Source organism: Marmota marmota, unplaced genomic scaffold (genome assembly GCF_001458135.2).
Source record: "Marmota marmota marmota unplaced genomic scaffold, marMar, whole genome shotgun sequence".
NCBI classification, from domain to species: Eukaryota; Metazoa; Chordata; class Mammalia; order Rodentia; family Sciuridae; genus Marmota; species Marmota marmota.
Genome location: NW_025999842.1, coordinates 30,596,444 through 30,616,379, shown reverse-complemented (window position 1 = coordinate 30,616,379; position 19,936 = coordinate 30,596,444). Strand labels below are relative to the sequence as shown.

At 44.4% G+C, this 19,936-nt stretch overlaps 1 protein-coding gene across 3 annotated transcripts in view; it reads left to right on the top strand.

Moving 5' to 3' along the window:
* Positions 1-19,936, top strand: part of Fyn (FYN proto-oncogene, Src family tyrosine kinase) — a 202,281-nt gene that overhangs the window by 168,198 nt on the left and 14,147 nt on the right. For all 3 annotated transcript variants that reach the window (XM_048790209.1, XM_015500326.2, XM_015500317.2), the window contains 2 exons: positions 1,077-1,153; positions 1,250-1,403. In XM_048790209.1, the coding sequence (XP_048646166.1) occupies positions 1,077-1,153; positions 1,250-1,403 (231 nt within the window). The remainder of the gene's footprint in view (positions 1-1,076; positions 1,154-1,249; positions 1,404-19,936) is intronic.

The window sequence follows — 19,936 nt, the reverse complement described above, 5'->3', positions numbered from 1 at the left end:
AAATGGCATGCATTTTATTCCCCCTCTTTCTCCATACTCCCCCCAATTTTGTGTGTGTGTGTGTGTGTGTGTCTTTATAATCAAACCAGCATTGTTGGAGATAAGGCCAGAAATCTGTTTGTTTTGGAAAAACAGATGAATCAAACAAGAAACAGCCATAAAAGGCTATGCATTGTACAACAGAGGACACCAGTGTAATTTTTCTCTTCCATGTAGTTTCTTTTAAAATATAATTGGAATTTTTTCCTGGCAGATTGTTTGTCCTTTGTATCCAGGGTTATTTTGTAAATAACTTTGTGATTAAAGCATTAAAAAAAAATCACTCATGGCCATCATGAGCTCTAGCTTCTGCAAATGATTATTTCCGCCTTAGTGTTAATTCTGGGCCTCCCCAGGCTGTGTTACAATAGCAGCTCTGAAGCGCCAGCTATTTTGTTTCAGATGTCTGATTTAAGGCTTGGCCAGCTGTGATCTCACTAGGCGGAGCTACCTGCTCCACCCATGTTCCTCATATATTCTTTTCCTGATTTAAAATCTATACATAAGATAGGCCAGTGATTCTCAACATAGGTTTTTTAGGCCCAGAGTTCAGAATTTCAGATTTGCTAGATCTGGGACAGGTCCTGAGAATTTGCATTTCTAGCAAGTTTCCTGCTGATGCCATTGCTGCTGGTCCCAGGACCACAGTTTTAGACTTCTCAGCTGGACTGCATTTTCCCCACATCACTCTTTTGTGCAGAGCTGATTGGAGTATGAGCATGCAGGGGTACAGTTCCTCATGTATCCCTCTTTGTGACATAAAGGGAGATTGAGTTCCCTTTCTTCTGGTTTTATCACATTTTTGTTGCCTTAGAAATCAAATCATTGCTGTTTGTTTTTTAAAAGGTAAAACCTGCTTCTCAATGCATAGAATTTTTTCCACCCTAGTTTTTTATATATATGTATATAAACATTTTTTCCCTTGAGGGCATCATTCCAATCAACTGCCATTTACTTACAGTAAAACCAAATACAGCCCTCCATCAAGAACTCTGTCTTTCAGTGTAAACTGAAATGGTTTTATGTTTTGTTCATAGGAAGTTTACTTGATTTCTTAAAAGATGGTGAAGGAAGAGCTCTGAAATTACCAAATCTTGTGGACATGGCAGCACAGGTAGGCCCAGGGGACTTGATTCTTGTGGTGGATGTAGCGACATGTAAGTACATTGCATTGTGGTGTAACTCGCATGCCTTTTCCTGGGTTCCACAGGTTGCTGCAGGAATGGCTTACATTGAGCGCATGAATTATATCCACAGAGATCTGCGGTCAGCAAACATTCTAGTAGGGAATGGACTAATTTGCAAGATTGCTGACTTTGGATTGGCCCGGTTGATTGAAGACAATGAGTACACAGCGAGACAAGGTGGGCACTCAGATGACAGTGGCTCCTGATTGCAACTTTACAAACACTCACTTCCTACACAACCCTTCCTTTTTACCATCCTTTCCTGCAGAACATATTTGAAAGGTCATCCTTAAACTGGATTTTTTCCTCTTTGATCTGGCAGGAATTTGATAGCTCTGCTGGTGGGAGATTGCAGTGGGTTCAGTAGATGGTTGAGATATTGCTTTTCAGTCAGTAGATGTCCACTCCTTTGGTCTTCCTGGTTCATGCCACCATCCTCACAGCATCCAAGCCCAGGAGACTCTGCTTTTTGACAAAGAGGGCTATGGAAAGCCAAGGGGTCAGTCAAGTTATAGCTCATTCCTCAACTGGTCTAAATCTGAGCAGAAAACAGGAAGCATACTCAAAGTGGAGAACTTAATAAAATTGTGTCTTTTAAAAAGGAAAAGGAAGGATTTAGGAAAACCAACAGGGCCTGGTGAGGTGCCTTGGAGCTAGTAACAGCAGCAGAGCCAGGGCCTGAGAGGCAAGAGGCAGGGAGTGGGCAGCAGTGGTCAGAGCGAGAGAGCCTCCTGGTAAGGAGGTAGCAGGGACACATAGGGCATTAATACCAGCTTCCAGGTCCCCTGCAGGCCCAGCCAGAAGCCAGAGGTCAAAGGAGCTTAGTCCTGAATCCTTATGGAGCAAGGGTGGAAAGGAGGGCTGGAGGGACTATGGAAGGTAACATCATAGTCCCTCAAAAAGCCCCATCTTCTTTCATCATTTGCCTCCCCCGCCCCCTGCAAAAATTCATGGAAATCAACCTTTAAGCAAAATACATCCCAAACCAGCAGCCACATCAGTGGGGCAGCATTTCAGGTGCTATTAGAGCACCAGATGCCAGGAAGGAGATCCCAGGGATATTTTCTGTTGTCCCAATCTTCACCTAAGCACACACCAGGAAAATGTGTGGAATTAAGTGGACAATTTGCAATCAGATGAAGGCTCCTGTGTAGATGATCATGCTTGTAACTGGGGAAGGGGCAGCTTGCATTGCCATCGTTAGCCAAAGCCTGGTCATTCTGTGCAGTGCCTGGAATATGTTATACCAAGGTGATGCTTTCTGCTGAATTTCATAGTTCTTCCTTTCCTTCTTCTCCTCTGTTTTGTTTTGTTTTCGTTTTGTTTTGGTCCTGGGGATTGAACTCAGAGGCACTTAGCCACTGAGCCACATCCCCAGCAATTTTTTTTTATTATTATTAAAATTATTTAGAGACAAGGTCTCACTGAGCTGCTTAGGCCTTGCTACATTGCTCAAGCTGGCTTCGAACTCACAATCCTCCTGCCTCAGCCTCCCGAGCTGTTGGGGTTACAGGTGTGCACCACCGCACCCTGCTTCCTTTTGATTCTTCATGCCAATTGCCTCCTCTCTTTATTTGACTCTGAGGATGGAAATGTTTTCAGCAGTCTCAAGTGATGAGGGAAAATGTTAAACTAAGACCCTGGCTGGTACAGACACTGTCTAAATGCTAAGTTACATGTGGGTCAGATAGCTCAGCTATTTGAATTTCCCCAGCACGCAGCAGTTCTTGTCCTGGAGCCAAATGCCCGCACAGCGAGCACACGCACAGATGGTGCACCGTATCTATAATCAAAGGCACCCGTAGCCTTGATTGGCACTGGCAGAGCAGAGAGGAATGTGGGCATGTTTTTTAGGTAAGGTGAGCTGAGGGATGTTCGGAGCGACCATCATCTGAGAGCTGGTCCTGAATGAGACCCTCAGCTGGAAGGACAGGGGGACCTGAATACTTGGTTTAGTAAAGGGTAAGCTCCTGGGACTGAATGGAGTCCCAGGGCCAGAGCTGTTTCTTCCCTTTAACCAGACTTTAGACTCCACAGTTTGTGTTTAACACTTTCGAACCATCAAAAAATGAGAAGGTTCAGGACCAGGAAAGCATATATGCTGGCAGAGTGCTGTGGATAGGGCCTGAGTAGTTAGTTCAAGAGTCGTTCGACCAGGTAAAGTTCCTCAGGATGTGGCCCCGGGTGATTGGCGCCCCTCACCACTTCCTTTCCGTCAGGCTGCTGCTCTGCAGGGGGCCCAGAGCTCCTGCGCTCAGCCTTGACCCCACAGCCTTCCTCCCCGTGTCTCTGCCCCAATGCCTTCCTGCCCTTCCTCAGCCCCACTGTCTCACAGCCATCTGAAGTCCTTCACAAAGCCCAGCCTCAACCCCTTTGTTCCACATTTCCTTTACATAATTTCCAAATGGAAGGTTCCATCCTTCCCTGAATACTTAGAACACTTTTTTCTTCTTTCTTTCTTGTCCTAAACAACTTCAAATTCTAGAAAGAGATAAGTAAAAAGAATCCAAAAGAACTGGAGAACTGAACTGGGGGCAAAAAGTAAAGCCAGAGGAGCTCCAGGATTTCCAGAGAACAAAAGAAATGCTCTCCTGCAACTGAGGGAAAGGAAGAACAGGGGCATGTATGGAATACCCCCAGAATGCAAGGGAAAGGCTGAGGAACCTGGAGCAAATCAACAGAAATAGATTCAGAGGGGCTAAGTCATTTGTGCAAAGTCACACAGCAATTAAAATGGCAGAGCCAGGTAGGGCTCACCTTACTGCATTCATCCTCTTAAGCTATGCGTAAGACAGTGATTAAAAGAATAGAAAGTAGAAATGGAAAGGATTAGTTGTAAGTCCCTTTTCCCCTTTATTTTATGGGAAAGTTTTTAAGGGGCTCCTTCTAATGTGCATGTGTGTAGGGATTGGAGAGACTTTCGTTTTTCAGTACTGGGACAACCCAGTTATTTATCAATTTCCTCCTGAGGGTCTGCTCTACCCTGGCCTCTTCAGTAGACAGAAAGGGCCTGGTGTGTATCTGCTGGTGTGCTCTGCAGATGGCATGTGTGCTGCATGCTGAAGCTTTTACCCGGGATTAATCAGCTTCTCCAGGCAGCTGGTCCATGTGCCTAATAATATTTGCAAGTCGGGTTTTATGTTACCCGCAGGCCACAGCCCCGCCACATCTTGATTATGGGAGTGCAGGCAGTGTTCAGAAACATGTGCCAAACTCAGATATTTTAAGACCGCGAATGACAATTGTTTGCAAAACAGTTGTGAGTTTTCCATCTCAGGGTGCACTGAAATGTCTGTCACCCCCACCCCCACCCCCAGGCGAAGGAATGACAGCACAGTGTATGTTGTGGTTAGAATTTGAAGCTGTTATGCAGTCTTTCATGTGCTCCTTACCTCCTGTCACCCCTTCCTGCCTCTGACTGTGAGCAGAAGCCCCATGTCAGAGAGGAGGTCAAGGCCAGGCCTGTCCTGTGAGGGTGGTCCTTCACTGACAGCATTATAGAAACAACACGAAATATATTTGAGATTGCTTATTCTCAGTTACCTGGATGTCTCACCCAATTGGAGCAGATAGTTCTTCTTTAGCCATAAACTCTGCTAAATTCTGTCCATTTAGAGTCTTGTTATTGGGTGCTGTCTATAAAAAGAATGTGCTAGTAGCTGCTGATATAAAGAAGCCTAAGCCAGGCATGGTTTATATAGACCTATAGTTCCAGCTACTAGGGAGGCTGATGCAAGAGGATCACTTAAGCCCAGCCTGGGAAAGAGAGCAAGACCCTATCTCAAAAAAATAAAATAAAGATGCCTAAGACCACCTAGGGTCATAGCTAGCCAATGTGTGGAGGAGCACATCAAAGCCTTAAAGTCAGACAGAACAGGTTTAACTTTCCCACAGTGGATTTGCTTATGTGTAAAATGGAAATATATCTTACCTGCTTTATGGATTTTTGCAAAGATTAAATGAAATAATGCATGCAAAGTGTTTCATCCAGTGCCCAGCACAGAGACAGAGGTAAATAATATTACTTGTTACTATGCTGTTTTGTTTTACACAAGGCTAGATTACTGCAGAATAAATAAACAGATGGACTGTAGATACATTGGAAAGGCTCAAACACTATTTAGAAAAGAAAAGAGGAGCCAGATAATTCCCAGGGAGTCAAATGAAGGTAATTGTGAGAATGGAATGACCAACAACAGAAATGAGCAAGTTGGAAGAAGATCTTACTTTTCAGAGAAAGAGGATGAGTTTGGTTTGGGGTGTGTTGGGTTTGAGGTGACTGTGGTAGTACATACAAGCCCAGAGAGGTCAGCAGGGTGTCCTCACAGCCGCCTCCCTGCCACAGCTCCCAGAACCCTTGCAGAGCTAACCAAAGCCCCCAACTGGGCCAGGGCACAGGGGAGCCTGCTGTGGCCCTCACTCTCCGCCCATCCCCTGGGGTCACCAGCATGCTTCTCCCCAGGACTTCAGGCCACCATCAGTTCCTTCCCATGGCAGCTGAGAAGCAGTGGCGAGCCCTCCACAGAATTGCTCTTTCCTCCTGGGCTTTCCTGCAGCTCTGTGCTGACTAGTCTCTATTTAAACCTAACAAGTACAGGTAGACATGGCTTGTGTGTAAGAATCACTTGCTTTTGTGGATACTTTCATGTTCTTTTTGAACCTCAACATTCGTACAGTACAAGGAACAAATCTGAATTTTGCAGCTGGGTGCATCTTCACCTGCGTGTGCCCCTGAAACCAGCCGTAAAGAAAGACGCGCCCCAGCAGGCACCTCAGTCCCACAGGCAGCCAGTAGCCACCCCCAGAGGGAGCCTGTTTTCCTTCGACCGCTGTAGATTTCCTTTTGCTGTAAACGAACTCCATCTGCACGAATCGTGTGCCGTTCCTCTTTGGCTTGGCTTCTTTCCCACCCTTATGTTGGGAGATGCAGCCGTGTTGCCTTGTGGCCCAGCATCTCTTCCCCCTTCCCGACACAGACATGGCGTAGCTCACCCATCCTGCTGTGGATGACCGTGGGGAACCTTTCCCTCTGGGGCCACACTCAACAGGGCTGCAGGGTGTGGACATTTTCCCTTCTGTCTGGGTGTCTGCTCCTGAGGTGGAAGCACTAGTCTCAGGATAGGCCAAGGGGAGCCTCACAGACTCAGGACACACAGTACCTGTGCCACTTCACAGTGTTGTGCTTCCCTCCCCAACGCTGAGGAGCCAGGGGTTAAAAGTTAGGAGTCCTGGGTTCGTACCAGTTCTGTCGCCTCCAAGCCTGGTTTCCCTGGGCAAATCACTTAAGGTTTTTGAGCCATATTTTTTTCTCATTTGTAAAATGGAGATAACAAAAATAATTGCCTCGTATAATTATTGTGACAATTAACGTTCTATGGAAAGTTCTGTGAGTGCTATGAGACATAAAAATCATTGTTATAACCTTAATTTTGTGATCGACATGTTTTCCTTCAAAAAGGTCTTCATTTCCTAAAAAAAAAAAAAAATTAAAGAAGGACTATTAGTAATCAATAGAAAAGAATCAATTTTTAAGAGAAAAAGGGTGGGGGGTGGGGGGTGTAATTTCATCACATGGGCCTCTATCTGATCAGTCACCACTTTGATATTATTTACTCATCCTGAGGGACCCCCCCCACCCTGAACCACAGCTTTGAGTCACTTCTCAGCTGTTGTCATTGGGCAGACCTTCTCTTTCCCCATTTTCCTTTTCTATTGAGCCCTATCCCTACCCCCATGATGCTTGTGTTGTTTTAATCTTGTCGATTCTGAGTGCCAGGCAGGCATTCTCAGCATTTCCCATATCAACACACATACACACGCGCGCGCACACACACACACACACACACACACACATATGCATGCATGAGTACAGTGGCAGCAATCATCCTGATTATCCACAAAGCAAATCTTACTGCTTCTTTATAGGGGTGATTTGGCCTAAAGTCCAGCAAAGCACCCGTGTGGGCACAGAGCACATAGTAAGTGGTCAATGTATACAGCAGTGGAAATAGCCACAGTCACTGTCCCCTCTCTACAGTCTTCTTTGACCTGCTTTCTGGCTCTCTGAGCAATGTACGCAGCACTTCCCAGAAATCAAATGCTGTTGTAGCTGCAAGAACCTTCAGAAGGGAGTGTTTGTTAGGTCACTCACTGTCCCCTGCACACTGCAAGATTGTCTTTGGGGCAAGCACAGAAGCTTTAAAACTAGACAGCCTGTGCTCAAATGCTGACTCTGCCATATCCCTAGAGTGTAAGGTCTGGTTTCTCTAAGCCTCATCCTTCTCATCTGTAAAATAGGGTTGATGTCAATTACCTTCAAGTTAGTTGTAAGAATTAGAGCAAAAGCTGTTGGTATTCACTCCTCTTTGCTCCTCCCAAACCTCTTTCCTTCTTCCCACACCCACTCCACTCCCAACCCCAAGAGGCAGGGCTGGATCAGGTTGGGGTGTGACCCATGAAATCAAATTATCTTGGTATGAATGTTATTGCTGCTAATTTGCTATATAAAACCTTGGACAAATTACTTAACCTCTCTGAGCCTTCATTTTCTTCTCTGAAAAAATGTATGATAATTATTATCTGCATCATAGAATTGTTGGATGGCTTTCCTGGGAATAGATGTAAAAACATATAGCACAAAGCAAATGCTGAGTTAGTTGTAAGGAGTAGTAAGTAGTTGCAGATGGTGGTAATAGTAATAGTGATATTATCGATATTGATCTTATGTATGCTAATAACCATATTTATGTCACGGGCAACCCTGAACACACACACACACACACACACACATGCACACACACACACACAGAGGCATGTGCCCACAAACATGTACTGCATTGGATTTCCTGACCTTCCCATCATGGTCCCTCCCATGTATAGGAACCACCCTGCAAGCCTCTCTCCTCCTTTGAATCATCATGAAGAACAGAACATGGAGTTGCCCTGTGGTTTTGGTTGGTTGGTTGTTTTGGAGTTCCAAATTAGTGACAGAATAGTTGCTGAGAAAGCAAATGTCAAGACAATGTAGTCTTTGATCTTTAGAATATCTGAAGAAATAGGGGCGTTTGGAACTTTGTATAAGACTGCTGGTTTGTGTATTAAACGGGAGAAGAAAAATGTGTCTGTTCAAATGCTCCCTGTATTGAGGGTTTAAATTGAATAGATTATTGTCTGGAGGAAAATTCACGTGTAAATTAGACTACGAAGAATTCATAATTGTTACAGTTTTCATGTTAATTATTTCATGTTAAAAAATTGTTACTGCATAAATTAACACATTCTTTCATGGAGAACATATTTTAGAAAGATTTGTTACTTTAATAACTCTTTGTGTATTAGAAATCCCAGATGCCGGTACTAATTAAATAAAATCAGATTTTGGATTCAAAAAGCACAGTAGCCATTTAACACAAACAAGCAGGCAGCTAGGTTGACAAACACAGTCAGGAAGAAGTGGATCCCTATTCCTTTCAAATTCTGGATTTCACAATTCAGAACTGTGAATTCAATTCCTGTCCTTCCTTTGTATTACAACGGCTGGGGATTATTAGACTCAGAGCACCAGCTTTCCAGCTCAAGGGCTCCTGCAGAATTATTAATCAGCCACCTCTGAGGCCCCTGTAATCCGGTGGCAGATCAAGGCTGATCTCGCCGTGAGATGCCCTCCCTCTGCCCTCCTCAGCACATGAATTTCTTGTTCTCTGTCAACAACAGCATCGCCATTCCTGCACTATGTGCGGTGACCTGAACTGCAAAAGTCAGGGGAGGGAAGGGCGGGGGGAACCCTCTTAATTATTGAGCATAATCTAATTCTTTCCATGCTGGAGAAGCAAACCATCCTTTGATGAAAAGCAAACCCTTTCCAATGCAAACCATTGTTTTAAGAACAGAGCAGGAAACTTGCTTGTTCCCAGCTCCAGCCATGAAAAGCCGCCATGAAATGACCATGCCACGCCCTGTGCCCAGTTAGGAGTTTATCATCCCAGGGCCATCTGGGAGAGGTAGGGGCCCCAGCAGCCCTCACCCCTGCTCCCACAGCCTGGGGGCACTCCTTCGTAGTTGAGCTGCATGCCTGAACCTCACTGCTTGTCTTCAAGCCTCCCAGAGCCTGAGTTCGTACACTTCCATCACCAGGCAGAAATCGCCTTCATTTGTATTCCACCGCTTCAAGCTGCGGGGCTTCTGTGGGCATTTCTGGGAGGGACTGCTTTGTTTATCTGCCCAGCCACCGCAGAGCTTCAGGCCCAGATTGATAGTCAGGGGTGCAGGTCAGACTGGCAGGAAAATGGAGATGAATCGTAGAAAGCATTCCTATTTCCCTCCTAGGAAGGACATGTTGAAAACCAGATTACAATGAAAAGAAAAGAGACTTCAAATCACCCTTTCCTACTCCAGTCTCTCTTTTAAGATTAAAAATGTTTAAGGGAAGGAAGGAGACTGATTTCTTCTACTTTCACCCTGGGGTAGCTTTTAGGATCTGCACAGGGAATACAGATGGGCCTGACACCAGCCAGGTCACCTAGAGCCCCGCTTCCCTATCACCTCTCCTCTTTATCTGCAGCCACCTGGCAGTCCTGCTTTGTGTTCCGAGTGAACGTCTCTTTCTGCCAGAGCTGTTTGGTGGTGGTTGTTTATGAATGGTCAGGAGCAAGCCCTGGGTCTGTGCATCCCACGATTCTTGGTAATCGTCAAGAAGGAAGCAGATGGTCACCCTCTGTGATTTTAAAGTGTGTAAATAGGAACTGCAGACTGCCATCAAACATCAAAAATGTCATTTGGCTTCCTTGTCTCGCTTTGCTGGCAGAAGGAACCCTGCATTTGCATCATCTGGATAATCAGGGGCAGGCAGTACACACTAAAACTGCCCACACTTGAAGCCTCTGTTTCTTCCAACCAAAGGAAGGTGCTCAGCACATACATTATGACAGGCTCCCTGGTGGAGGTTCCAAAGGCATAGATATGGTGCCAGATTGCAAGGTTGGGGGACAATTTGAAAAATAAAACCCAAACTCCCAACAAACCCCCCAGCATGACCAGTATGTTCCCAACAGTGTCCCCAAACTAACTGTTGTCCATGCTGTATGTCCACACAGCATGGCTTGAAATCAGACTAACTCAGGCCCACTGCCCCTTCTGGGTTGGCTGGATTCTTGGAATCAATTCTATGTTGAGATCCATTTGTTACTTAAAGAGAATTATTTTCACCTCCCAGAACAGGAGCGTAGAGATAGTTACAGCAATCTGCATGCAGCTTTCTTGGCCTTTGTTCTCAGTTGAAAATCACAGAAGTAGTTCCCATCCTTTAGGGCCATGAATCAGAACTGTGTTCTGATATTGTTTCCTCTTGTTTCTTGGAAAGCAGTAATAGGAAGGATAACTGTAATCATTCAGAGTCTTGGAGTTCTAGAAGAGCATGCAGGGTTTCTCTTTCCTCAAGACCACCCAGGGCAACCTCTGAATCAAGCTCCCAAGCACAGTTGGCACTTCAAGGAAAGTCTCCTTGGAGGTTCTCAGAGTTCTTTTTTAAGAGTAAAAGGACCAAATACCCATGATTTAGGTGTCCATTCATTTCACTCTTTACTTTTGTGGAGCCAGTGAGAATTGTCCTGGTCATAATGGTGAGGAGCATGGTGGGGAAACACAGGCGGTCCAGAGCATCCTCCTGCCCCCTTCTGGCTCCCCCTAGATACCCTGCTTGCTGTGGTCTTCCATGTAAGGGTGTACAGATCACCGTCCTTCTGTCCTTGCCTCATTGCAAAAGCCCAGGATCAGTGCTTAGAGTCCAGCCTCATCCTCATCTCCCACTGGCTGAGTTGACTCCCCTCTGTCCTTTAGTTGTCCTGGGTTATTCTTAATACCCACTGATGGACCTTCCTCCCCTTTTCTATTCAGTCCTCAACTCTGGGTTCCCCTGGGAACTTGCTGGCCTCCCCAACCCTGAGTAGCCCTTCCATGAACTCCTCCCAACCTGACTTTGGCTCTTTGCCTCATTAATCAATCCTTGTCTTTGCAGTATGTTCAGGTCCAACTTCTGGCCCTTGGATCTTGCCTTCCTTGGCACTTTTTTGGCCCTTGGAACTTGTCCTTCCTCCAGCCACTTCCCTGTGGAACAGCCCTCCTTCTTACTACCTATCTCCTTCCTTCCCGAACTCCGGCCCACCCATATGTGAAATTTCAGATGGAATACAATCTCAATCCCATTGGCTTTTCATTTGTTTTTATTTTAAAAACATGGTATGAAACTCTTATGGCCTGAAAGTAGAAATTTCAACAGAATGTGTCACCCGAGATAACTGGAAACACACAGTTGTATTACTTCAGAAGCATTTGGGAAATTTGAAAGTCGTTCCCTCGGCCGAGTGTGAAAATTCTGAGTTGTGCCTTGCCAAGTTTCCCTGGGTTTGAAATCATTGTTGTGTTTGAGTAAACCACAAAGTTCCAGATCAGGTCAGCTTTGATTTTGTTTCTTTCACAGGATATCCTGGCCTAGTCCCGCCTCGCCCTCCTCCCCCGCCCCACACCATGTAATCAGCTTCCTGTTACTGGCATGGTTCATGATTTCTTTTATCCCCCAGGGTAACTTTAAAGTCAGAGTACTGCACATTATTTAATATTGAATATAATAATTTGCGGAGTTTGTGGCTTCATAATTAAAGAGGGCTCTGGGTGGCTCTTTGGCTCAGAAAGACAGTGTCTATTGTTGACGCTAATGCCTTTCCTCCTTGAAAATGCTGTTGGGGACAACTTGTATTCTCTGCAGGGAGGTTCTGGCTTCTGTCATGCTGCATTGGCTTTACCTTCTCCACTGCAGCCCAGTGTTTTTGCCAGAGGGGATATTCTCTGAGACAGAGTTGTGAATTGGCTTGGTCACCAGAAAACAAAAGACCACAGTCCAGCTCTCCGCTGAGCTGGTACTGGGAGCTGGGTCCTACCAGGCCTGTCATGGCTCCTGCACTGAGCCTCCCTGTCTCAGGCAAAGCCATGAGTCCTGCTGCTTCATTTCTGTGTGTCCTGGAGTCCTCGTTCTGTGTTCCTTTTCTTTTTTCCTCTCTTTTCTGAGTTGCCTTCTTCCTAAAGCTAGTGCTACACAGTTAAGCTTTCTGTCAGGTTTGCAGTGAGCTCTGTTTCCCAGCTGCCTGGGGGTTCCTAGGGCTGAAAGAACCCTGTACTTGACTTTCCCAAGAATTGCCCATGCTGTGCTGGGAACTTAATGGACACTATAAATCCTCCATGGTTGGTTGATGAGTGAGTCGGGTTTCCTTCATCCTCTTTCTGCCTCTAGAGTGTGGAGAGCTTTGGCCTTGCCGGTGGCATTTGCCAGTGCAACTTGGTGCCTTTGCATGATTATCCAGCTGTAATAAGAGCTGGCATTTACTTAGATATTAATAGGCCCCAGACACTGTGCCGAGCCTCTTACATCTATGGTAATTCTCACCACAGCCTTATGAGATTGAGGTCGTCTCCAACTTACTGAGACTTAGGGAGACTGTAAAAGGTCACTCAGCAAATCCAGCATGCAAGCCCAGTTCTGCCTGACTCTGAAGCTCCTTTCCTAAATGACCATGCTGGCCCTTCTGCGAGGACCACTCAATCCCAGCTCAGCCCACAGTTGGGCCTCGTTGCATTGTCACTGACAGCTTTCACTCCCTGGCTCCCGCTGACCCATGTACATGGTGCAGAGAGGGAACTTGGGAGCAGAAGTACCTGCGGTCTTCTTTTGAGCATTTGAAACACCACTTTCATCATCTTAGTTCAAGAAGATGCATGAAGTATGAAAAGTAATCAGAACTGTTTCTACCTGAGGCAGAAGTGAAAAGCGGATTGCCTGGCCACTCGACATAGAGGGCCTCCATTAACCAGAATGTGACCTGGGGTCAGGATGTGCCATTCAAACATCATGCATTTGGCTGCCTATCCTGTTTTGATTTAAAAACTAAGATCATTAGTCGAGTAAGCCTAAAGCATGGTGAGGATGATTGTGTTCCTAATAACTCCAAGAGTGAAAAAATGATTAGTTTGTTATTACCACTGTGCTGTAACTCTTTGTGTTTAGTTTGAAAAAGTCTGTATAAAGGAAGATAATTCCTTTGGTCATCAGCAATGTGTTGGATACATTGCTACCTGAGTTGACCCTTTATTCAGTTAAAGCATTTATTAGGCTATTGTTGTTTAACCACCCTTTGGCAAGGTACTATGGAGCAATATAAGCATAGTACATGGTCTCCAATCTTTAAGGAGATAAAATATAACACATGCAAGAACTACTAGAGAGCCCTGGAGGAGGCACAGACAAGACAGAAATACCATATGTGTCAAGCACCCTGGCTCTGGCCTTTCAAATTTCAGTTCTACCATTTCCACATGTGCCTCGGCACCTCATTGTATTCAGGATTCTCATTTGTAGAACAGAGCTGTTACTGGAATCTACCTCTGTGTGAGGCTCTTGGCACCATACCTGACATTTAGCAAGCACCCAGTATCTGTTTAACTATTCCATTAGCTGATATTATCAAGCATTAAACTGTTGTGTACAGCATTGTTATGGTTTGGATCTGGACTGTCCCCCAATGGCTTGGTCCCCAATGCAGCAGTATTTGGAGGTAGGGCCTTCAAGGAGGTGACTGGATCATGGGCTCTAACCTTACCCATGGATTAATTCATTGAGAGATTCATATCCAACAGCATTGCTTGAGATGATGGAAACTGTAGGCTATGGGGCCCAATTGGAGGAAGTAGGTCAGAGGGGGCAGGGACATATCCTAGAAGGGTATATCTCGTCCTGGCCCTTTGCGCAGGTGTGTGTACTCAACTTACATGCGTGTTTTCTCTCCCCACCCCCTCACACTGCCCCCTTCACCCCGCCTCTCCTCTTCTCTCTCCTTCCTGGATACATGAGCTGAGCCACTTTCCATCGCCACACCCTTCTATCACCATGTTCTACCTCACCTCAGGCCCAAAGCAATAGATCCAGCTAGGCATGGACTGAAACCATGAGCCAAAATAAATCTTTCCTCTTCTAAGTTGTTTATGTCAGGCATTTAGGTCATCGCAACAAAAGCTAACTAACACAAGCGTTGGCCCTAGCACACCCTAACACAAGATAGACCAGCAAAGGCTGGACTGATCACGGAGGACTTCGTGAAGGAGGGAGGACTTTGTGAAGGAGGGAGGACTTCAGCTGAGTAGATTTAGCCAAGCAGATGGAAGGAGGGATGGCATTTCAAACAAGGTAATGTGAAAGAAGCAAGTGTGATCATGCCAGGTGCAGGGAACAGGTTATAGGAAAGCAAACTAAGCTAGATTAACTGTGTTTGGAATGCAAAAAAAAAAACAAAGTTGAAAAGCTATGTGGGTTCTTGGAAACCAAGTGGTAGATTTCAACCTCTATAGGATTGGGGAAGGAGGGATAATAAACTGCAATTTAAAGTGATTAATCGGAAAGACAGTGAGCTGAAGTCAGGGTACCATGATGGTAGGACTTAGCAGAGGGGTTGATCCAAATCAGGTTTTGTCAGTGAGCTTAAGGAAAGGACAAATGTGAGAGACTTGTCAAAAAAAAGAAGCAAGATATCTAGGTGATGGATGAGACTTGGAGATTTCAGGCCAGGAAGAAGTTCCAGCTGGCTTTTACGTTTTTCACCCTAGAGCTTGGAAGAATGGTGATCTGACCCCAGAAAGGGAATTGTGGGGAAAAACAGGGGAAGTCCATTTGCATCTTAGGATATCCAAGTAAGAATTAACTTTTATAAGTCAGTCTTTTGATGAAATTTTCCACCCAGTACAGGAATCGCCTGTGTAATCTTACATAGGTGTAAGATTATTTGTCAAAAAAAAAATGAAATGCAGATTTTCAGTCACCATATTTGACGTAAAGGTACGACATCCTAAAGGCTTCGTTCCTTAGATATTTGGAAATAAGGAACCAAGACTTCGGATGAAAGTCGTGAGTAGTGTACCCCCATCCCCTTTACACAGCCATGTGGGCAGGGTCAGTCATGAGAGACAGCATATCTCCAAGGGAGAGAAGAGCATCTAGAACATCCATTCCTCAAAGACATTTGTACTTAGAGAGCGGGAGAAATAAGAAGAGTTTAAAGTAAAAGCAACAGAAATACTTTGAAAGAAAGGAAGACATCAGGAAAGACAAACTCAGAAGAAAGAATGAGTTTGTTTCTCATAGATATATGTTGGCGCCTTCCTGCTGTTGGAGTGTGCTATGCAAAGTTTTACTCCTTTGTTCCTGAGATGATTGGTATTATTCAAGTGTGAGAAGTGTGCTAAAATAGCAAAAATGTGATAAGAGCCAGAGTTACACAAACATGGTGACAGTGGAGGCATAATCTACCCACTGGCTCTTTTGCTCACAAACACCCATGGTCTTGAAATGTTGCTGGCTTTTCAGGAGTTTTGAAAAGTTGAAATACTTTTCACATTGTGTCTCTTCACAAATAATTTCAAGATAATGATGTACTGTTTTTCACATTTTGAAGACAAAGAGAAAGAATGAGGTGGGGTGTTATCACATTCAGCTCACAAGCTCGGTGGTCCCCATCACACTTAGGGTGGATGAGTGTTGTTCATTATAGTTTACAGCATGTAATAGCCATTCCTGTTCTTTCTTTGTTTTTTTATTTTTCTCTTTGTGGTTCTGGAGGTGGAACCCAGGGTCTCATAGATGCCAGGCAAGCACTGAGTTATACCCCCAGCCTCATCTTTATTTTATTTTGTTCCCAAACTGAGCTATGAGTTCCGAGAGACAGGTTGCGTTTGCCATTGTGAACCAAGCACAGTACCAAGCACATAGGGAAAATTCTAGAGGTACTTAGGGAAGGAAGAAAGAGAGCCAACCAGCTTATCATAGTGGGGTTTTATTGCTGTTATTCTTGTTGACAAACTGATAATTGGATAAACATACAATTCCCCCTTATATGGAGATTATTAACCCTATTTCAAATGGGACCCCAGAGGTAGAAATGATTGGTGTCCAATCACTTTCACTCCAGTGTTTAGAAAAGGTTTGTCCTAGCCAGATGTGGTGGTGCACGCCTGTAATCCCATGGCTCAGGAGACTAAGGCAAGAGGATCTTCAGTTCAAAGTCAGCCTCAGCAAAAGCGAGTCAATAAGCAACTCAATGAGACCCTGTTTTTTAATACAAAAAATAAAATACAAAATAGGGCTGGGATGTGGCTCAGTGGTCGAGTGTCCCTGAGTTCAATTCCCAGTACTCCCTGCCTCCCAAAAAAAAGAAAGAAAAAGAAAAAACTTTTTCTGTTGCTGTGAGCACCCCAAGGCCTCTTGCCACCTTGTCTTTCTGCTACAGGCCCATGAGCTTCTCTCAAAGCAAGGTCTGGGCCTCCCTCTACATCCTTCAGACCAACTCAGACGCAAAGGGGATCTAACACACTGCATTTGGCAGTAAAAATATAGGGTTTTCAGGTGTTTTAAATTTCTTCAGTGTTTAGCAGGTGCTTTTCATTGTAGTCAGCAGCCATTAGACCCAGAGGGTGACAGACAGTGACACTTATACTGTCACCAAAGACAAGGAGAGGACTCACCAGAGAGCAAGGAACTGATAATAAGCCCCATAAGGAAGCATGGAAGGGTGGCGGGGGCGGGGGCAGGCTGTTCAGCTTCCTGCTCCTTGTTCATTCAATGTGTGATCATCAAGTATCTTCTGTGTGGTGGCACCAGACTCAGTACTGAAGACACAGCGGTCATTCAGAAAAACAATTCCATTCTTCAAGAACAGGATCTCAAGAGAAACAGGCTTTACACGATTCACGTTCTCATTGCACTTTAATAGTCATGGTTATAGCCAGGCACCGTGGTGCCCACCTGTAATCCCAACTACTCAGGAGGATTGAAAATTTGAGGCTAGCCTGGGCAATTGAGGAAGACTCTGCCTCCAAATAAAATTGAAGGGCTAGGAATGAAGGTTAGTGGCTGAGCACCATGTATTCAATTCCTAGTACCAGAAATAAATAACAGCTACAAAGAACAAGTTGCAAAAAAAAAAAAAGAAAAGAAATAACAAGTTGCTTTGGCATCATAGAGCTAGGAAACCTGCTCCAGTCTTCATGATCAAGTAAAGGTCCCCTGTGCACGTAACACTTAGATCAGGAGAAAAGGAGGGCAGGAGTTAGCGACAGGGTGGCAGTGGGGTGGGGACTACGGACCATCCTGTGGCATTTGAAAAGTAGTCAAGGAAGTCCAGTGGGGGTGAGGAGATAAAATGAGGGTCAGGAGGAAGAAACTCTAGGATAAGAAGAGGCTAGAGAAGTAGGTAGGTCCAGTTGGACAGCTGTGACAGAGGCCAGGCAGGTGGTGAGGACCTCAGCCACGGCAATGATGATGAAAAGGACACATTCAAGAGTAGCAACCGGACAGGGTTTAACAATGTAGTCAGCATGGAGAGTGACAGTATAGGAGGGGCCAGAGACCTTGCAGTAAAGATTTACTGAGCTCCTTCTACACACGCACGTGCAGTGATGGAAACATGAACAGATTCCAGGATGATCCTCAGGATTCTGGTCTCATCACCTGGGCAGTTTTCAAAGGCAACAAAGACTGAAGAAACAAAAAGAAAAAAGCCAAATGTGGGGAAGATAAGTGTTGGATATTATATTCGAGGGGCTTTGGGAGACATCCCAGTGGAGATGTTGGGGAGGAGAGTGCTTATCTGAGTCAGGAGCTCAGGAGCTCAGGAGAGAGGTTCCATCCCATGATACAAACACCAGCATCATGGAGTCCGGTGGTCACTGAAGCCACAGGAGTGAATAAGATCCACGTTGTTACGCGCGGCTTCGCGCAGCTTCTGACTGCTCATTTCACATCTCAATAGAATTTAGAGACACAGAATTGAGATGTGTATAAGAAACTGTTTGAAACACTAACAAATTTACTCACCACAGGAAATGATTCAACCAAAGGCTAACTAGTCCTGTATACTGTTCAAGAAGTTCAAGGGCTAAAGTACAAAGACATTCTTTTTGGTTCTTGGACTTGGCCACCAGTGACAAGTGTAGGGTTTGAGCAATGAGTTTACCCTGGGAGATTGGTAGAATTTACAAGTGCTACCTGGAAAATAATTGGGTGGAGAAGATACTTCCAAGTCCATACATAGATATTATATCCTTTATGTATTGATTTAAATGGATCTTAAACCATTAAATTAATTCAGTAAAAATTCATGTCAGCATTCAACAAATACACTGAATGTTACAGTGTCCCCCAAGCTCCAGATACCAGTGACATGGATGATCATTTCCTGAATAGTTTGCTGGTTTTCATCCAATAAAATATAAAGGGGAGAAATTTTGTGTTAGCATCTGAATCCTGCTCCCAAACAGAAAGAAGAGTAAATCAGCTTGTTACATAACACCTGGTTAATAGTAGTGTAACTTTTCATTTTTCAAAATGTGTCCTGACATTTTCTCCATACTTCTTAGAAGACAACTTTGATCCTGACTTTGTGCCTTCCACAGAATTTGTGGAAAACTCTCAGGGCAGAACTTTATTTTCAAGTAAAGACAATGTTTACCTCCAAGGGTCTGAGCTCTTCTAACTTCACCCAAGGAAAGAGCACATTGCAGCCCCCAGCAGGGCCTCCTGGGGCATTGTATTGGCCCAGTACTGGACAAACTGAGCAGCACAGTTCTCACAGACTAGGGTTTTACATTGTGCTACTTGAATGGCCTTTTGCAAAAACCACTGGTTAACATGACACCATTTAGGGCCAGTAGTTTTGTACCCTCACAAGGTAGGAAGTCAAGACAAGGGGAATCAGAGGTCAGAAAATGAGTGGAAGAGTGGGTATCCATGATTTCTTTTCAGGCAAAACCTCAGTTAATCATTAATAGCTTTTCACTTTGCTTGAATTTAACCTTTAGTTTTCCTTGAAAAAGAAAATATGCATTATCTTTAGAGAAAAGTTTTGGTCAAAAGAGGCTACTGTTTTAAGAGGGGAAATGTTGGGGCAAAGACATTCTTTGTTTTCTTGTCCCTCCAGATACACTGCAAGTACTTTGCCTGGCCTAAAAGTATCATTTGCATTGGAAAGAAAACTAATGCAAACAAATTTATTTCAGCTCATACTCATAATTCAAAGAAGATATCTACAAATGATGTCCTATTAAAGATCCATTATATTATACCACCTTTGTTTTCACTTTTTTTTCTAAAGTTTACATATTATTATCCTTATTGTAGATTATACAATGAAAAACAATAAAGCAGACCAGTGCAACTGGCTGATGTATTGGCTTTTTTCAAAACCTGAAATTATGAAATCTTCTCTCAGAAAATACAAAATTACATTATCCAATTGAAAATAGTTTGCTTTCTTTCCACACCCCACACATCCTTACCAATGTCACAGGAGTCAAGGAAGAGAAAGGCTCTTTTTTGCTTGTCATTTTATTTGCAAGATTTGCCTGAACATTGGAGAAGAATGTTCCATGTATTTCAGAGACAGCAGTTTCCAAGCCATTTGGCTTGAGAGATGGTTTAAATAGGAGTGAATTTAATATACCCTTAATTCTCTGAAGTAAGGGACTCCAGCTGAGGTTTGGTCCAGGGAAAAGTCTGCTGTCGACACTGAAGAAAATCTATCACATTAATTCTAGTGGTTCAGAGTCCAAAGCTGCAAGAACAGAATACTCAAAAATAGATAGTGTGAGAAGAATGTTTTGGAAAGAAACTTTAAAATGGC